This window comes from Gossypium arboreum, unplaced genomic scaffold (genome assembly GCF_025698485.1).
Source record: "Gossypium arboreum isolate Shixiya-1 unplaced genomic scaffold, ASM2569848v2 Contig00235, whole genome shotgun sequence".
NCBI classification, from domain to species: Eukaryota; Viridiplantae; Streptophyta; class Magnoliopsida; order Malvales; family Malvaceae; genus Gossypium; species Gossypium arboreum.
The window spans coordinates 57501-61730 of record NW_026440351.1 but is presented as its reverse complement, the minus strand read 5'-3'; the positions used below and the strand labels follow the sequence as shown (position 1 = coordinate 61730).

Here is a 4230-nt window from a genome sequence, read left to right as displayed (position 1 = left end):
TTTTTTTGTTTTCATTTTTAATTGACATAGACCCAAGTCATCTAGTATTATGAGGATAATGCGTCGGTAATGGTCGGGATAGCTCAGTTGGTAGAGCAGAGGACTGAAAATCCTCGTGTCACCAGTTCAAATCTGGTTCCTGGCATATGATTAATTTGTATGAGTATCTACTCTACAAATTAATTGATATGGATCGACATAATACATACTTATCTAGCTAGGTATCTGAGAGTAAACCCTCTCTTTATTTATTTTATTTTGTATTTTTTTCTCTTTTTAAAATGAGCAAAGAGTCTATTCTAATGTGTCTATTATAATGTAGTAAAAGACAAAATTTGCTTATCTTTCCTCTTCTTTTTTATTTGTTCACACTGCGGCTTCTCACATTCAAAAAGAATGGTAATACTTCATACATATTTAATTAAAAGATTAAAATAAAAATAGTTGGTTGAAAGGCCCAACAAAAAGTCGGGTCTAGAGGAGTTCAAGGATAGAAATAACCAAGACTCATCTCAGCTACAGTACAAATAGAAGCCGATCCCCTTTCATTTATTTCTTTGTATTCTCTTTCATATTCCATTTCTTCATTCCCTTCTATGCGACTCTCTAGAGTTCATCTAAGTGATGTGCGCGATACAAAGTTCACGGTACAGAACCCTTGTTGTTCATCCTATTGTCTCGGCTCGTCCGAAATAAAATAAATATAAATAAAAAAGTCTCTTCAAAAATCGAGAATCTCAATGATGTATTGTCTTTTATTTCTTTTTATTTATTAGCCTATCCATAAGAATACGAATGAAACCTCAATTCCTCTGTTTGAGCTAGAAGAGAATGTACAAATATTCCTTGAATATTCGAAGTTGTAATTAGTTTCTTATCATTCAATGAGCGTCTTGTATTTCATAAAAATTGGGGGCAATGTAATCCTTACGTAAAGGCCACCCTATCCAACTTTCGGGCATTAAGATACGTTTCAGTCGTGGATGATTTTCATAAGAGATTCCCAACATGTCATAAGATTCTCGTTCTTGAAAATCCGAACTTTTCCAAACCCAGAAAACAGACGGAATTCTAGGGTTACTCCTTGGAGCAAATACTTTTATACATACCTCTTCCGGTTGATCTACACCATACTCTATTCTCGTAAGATGATACACACTGGCTAACAGTCCGCCTGGTGCTACATCATAGGCACATTGGGAACGTAGATAATTGTAACCATATACATATAAAATAACAGCAATGGAATGCCAATCCTCAGGCTTTATTTGTAAAGTCTCTATTCCTTGGTAATCGAAGCCCAAAGATCTATGAACTAGCCCGTGTTTGACTAGCCAAACAGACAAACGACCCTGCATCTTTTTATCTCTCCCGCACTTTTCTTTTTTATTTGTCATTTTTATAAGATAAGTATTTCGCATTTATGATGAAATCGAATTTATGAAGATTAATTCGTTGTCTGTTTCTGTAAAAAAAAAAATCCTACCTAATTTACTAATTCGTGGGAAGATAGTGAACCCTTGTAGTTGAAAAATGTTTCAGGAGGAATCTCTGAAGTAGATGGTGGTTGATAGAGCAATCCTTGATTATAATTTCCAGTACGAGTACTGCGTACAAGACAAAACTTGTGATTGGTAGTAAAACACCGATCCCCCTGTTGAGATCTAATTCGATCTTCATAGATTTCGCGAGATATTTTCTTACGAAGTTTTGTTATAGCATCTATAACTGCCTCGGGTTTAGGGGGACAGCCCGGCAAATAGACATCCACGGGAATTAGCTTATCGACCCCCCGAACAGTACTATAAGAATCAGTACTGAACATCCCTCCTGTAATTGTACACGCGCCCATAGCAATAACATATTTAGGTTCGGGCATTTGTTCATATAATCTCACTAAAGAGGGCGCCATTTTCATTGTTACTGTTCCAGCTGTTAAAATTAGGTCTGCCTGTCTAGGACTCGATCTTGGTACCAGCCCATAACGATCAAAGTCGAAGCGTGAGCCTATTAATGAAGCAAATTCAATAAAGCAACAACTGGTACCATAAAGAAGCGGCCATAAACTGGAGAGTCTTGACCAATTTGAAAGATCATTTAATGTAGTTGAAATAACTGAATTTTGGGTTGTTCGATCAAGTAAGGGAAATTCGATGGAATTCATACTCAATGTTATTATTATTTTGACTTTTTTCTTTCTTTTTATTATCTGAATATTCAGGAACTAAGACCATTCCAATGCTCCTTTTCGCCATGCATAAACTGAACCAACAATTAGGATAAGCACGAAAATGAAAGCTTCTATGAATACGGGTACCCCCAATACATCGAAACTCATTGCCCATGGATAAAGAAAAACCGTTTCAACATCAAAAACAACAAAAACTAGAGCAAACATATAATAACGGATTCGAAATTGTAACCAAGCATCGCCCATTGGTTCTATACCCGATTCATAACTAGAAAGTTTTTCTGGACCCTTTCTAATCGGGGCTAAAACTCCAGAAATTAGAAATGCCAAAATAGGAATAGCACTTGATATTATTAGAAATGCCCAGAAAATATCATATTCGTAAAGCAGAAACATAGACGAACTCCTATGAATGTGAAAAATAGATCGGATTAGTCGCTTCGACCTGGAATTCATTGTCAAGTCATCCGCAACTGTTTGTTTAGTCAAAACAACAATTCAGTTTGATCGAATCGTCCAGTTTCGTTTGTTTGCGGTGTTTCCATGTTGCGTTTTAAGATTTATTGATTGGAATTAATCCTATTTTATTTACATTCCACTTATTTCGATTTCATTTCGATATAGTACTAATTTGTATAATACTAGTATAAATATATATTTATACTATATATAGTATAATACTATACAAATCCAAAACAAGTAATACTTTTTCGTTTTCACTTCATTTCGGATTTTTCTAAATAAAAGGAATTCTAATATCTAACTAATATCTAATATTTATTAGAATTTTAGAAATAAAAAAACTTTTAATTCGAAATTCTATTTATTCTAAATATAAATTCGAAATTATAGATTTAGAATAAATAGAAATTTTTTATTTTATATCTATTTATATAGAATCAATCAAAAATCAATCTACCCGCGAGGATTAATTAAGAAAATGGGGTTTTGTTTATTTTATTCTTATCCAAGAAAAAAAAGAGCGATTGGATCCGTTGAAATGCGCTTTTGTTTTCAGGGTTATACTCTGAGTGATCTCCCTGTGAGCGAGCTTATGGGAATGATTTTAACCAAGCAACTGGAAGCGACCAGTTCCAATCAACAAAGAATACAATAATTAGGAAAAAAACTAGATTTTTATTTTTAGTTGTATTTGGATATTCTTTATTTTATTGTTTTAGTTTGCTTTAGTTTTAAGAATATTATTTTCATTTTTCTTAATTTAATAAATTTAATGAATATTTAAAATTAATAAAATAGAAAATTCGAAAATATAGGGCTATACGGACTCGAACCGTAGACCTTCTCGGTAAAACAGATCGAACTGATTATTATCAAAATGATTCGGCCTATTTCAAAGACCCAACATGCATTTTTTTTTTGCATTGGGCTCTTTCATTAACTGATAGAAATATCAGTTAGTCTACCGTATATATATTTTTTTCTAACAGAAAAAAAGAAGACGGTTCCGTGTGCTCTGATTCATTGTGCTCTGATTCATTACTGATACAGGAGCACTTCCAAAGTGTTTCAAAGAGGGGAAGGGTTATCTTGACGTAGGTCTGCTTCTGGCCTAGATCAACCTAAGTTAAATGGAGTCTCTACCATCCTGATTAAAAAATCAAACATGAAACTTCATACACCTTAAGATTCATAGGACGAAAAGAGCATTTTTGAGGTCCTTATACTCATTATGCCTAGCATTGAATAGACCGGGTATTCACCCTATCAATATCTCAAATCAATGATGGGTTCGATTCGGATCTTGCCTAAACGGCACCCGAATCGGACCGAACCATTTGTCAGGCTATTGTTCTCTTGTTTTGTTCCTTCAAAGTAATGGAGTAAGACATCGATTTCTCAAAAAGATCAATTCTTTTGATTGCATGATAGACTTCCCTGAAAAACATTGGCGCACGTGTAAACGAGGTGCTCTACCAACTGAGCTATAGCCCTTGTGTTTGTGATACATATTTTATCATATTATGTAGATAATTTCTTGTCAAGATGAATATTACATGATCCAACATCATAATCAT

General features: G+C 33.9%; 1 protein-coding gene and 1 non-coding gene across 2 annotated transcripts in view; one reads left to right on the top strand and one right to left on the bottom strand.

Annotated features, from left to right (window-relative positions):
- Positions 1-72: 72 nt before the first annotated feature.
- On the top strand, positions 73-145 carry TRNAF-GAA (transfer RNA phenylalanine (anticodon GAA)). Its single transcript has one exon. It is a non-coding gene; the product is annotated as a tRNA-Phe (tRNA).
- A 617-nt stretch (positions 146-762) lies between these two features.
- LOC128288590 (NAD(P)H-quinone oxidoreductase subunit K, chloroplastic-like) overlaps positions 763-4230 on the bottom strand; it is a 4151-nt gene continuing 683 nt past the window's right edge. The window contains exons 1-2 of the mRNA XM_053024899.1: positions 1645-4230; positions 763-1180 (exon numbers count right to left, since the gene is read on the bottom strand). The exon at positions 1645-4230 is cut by the window's right edge and continues 683 nt beyond it. Of these exons, the coding sequence (XP_052880859.1) occupies positions 882-1180; positions 1645-2164 (819 nt within the window). The 5' untranslated portion in view covers positions 2165-4230 and the 3' untranslated portion in view covers positions 763-881. The remainder of the gene's footprint in view (positions 1181-1644) is intronic.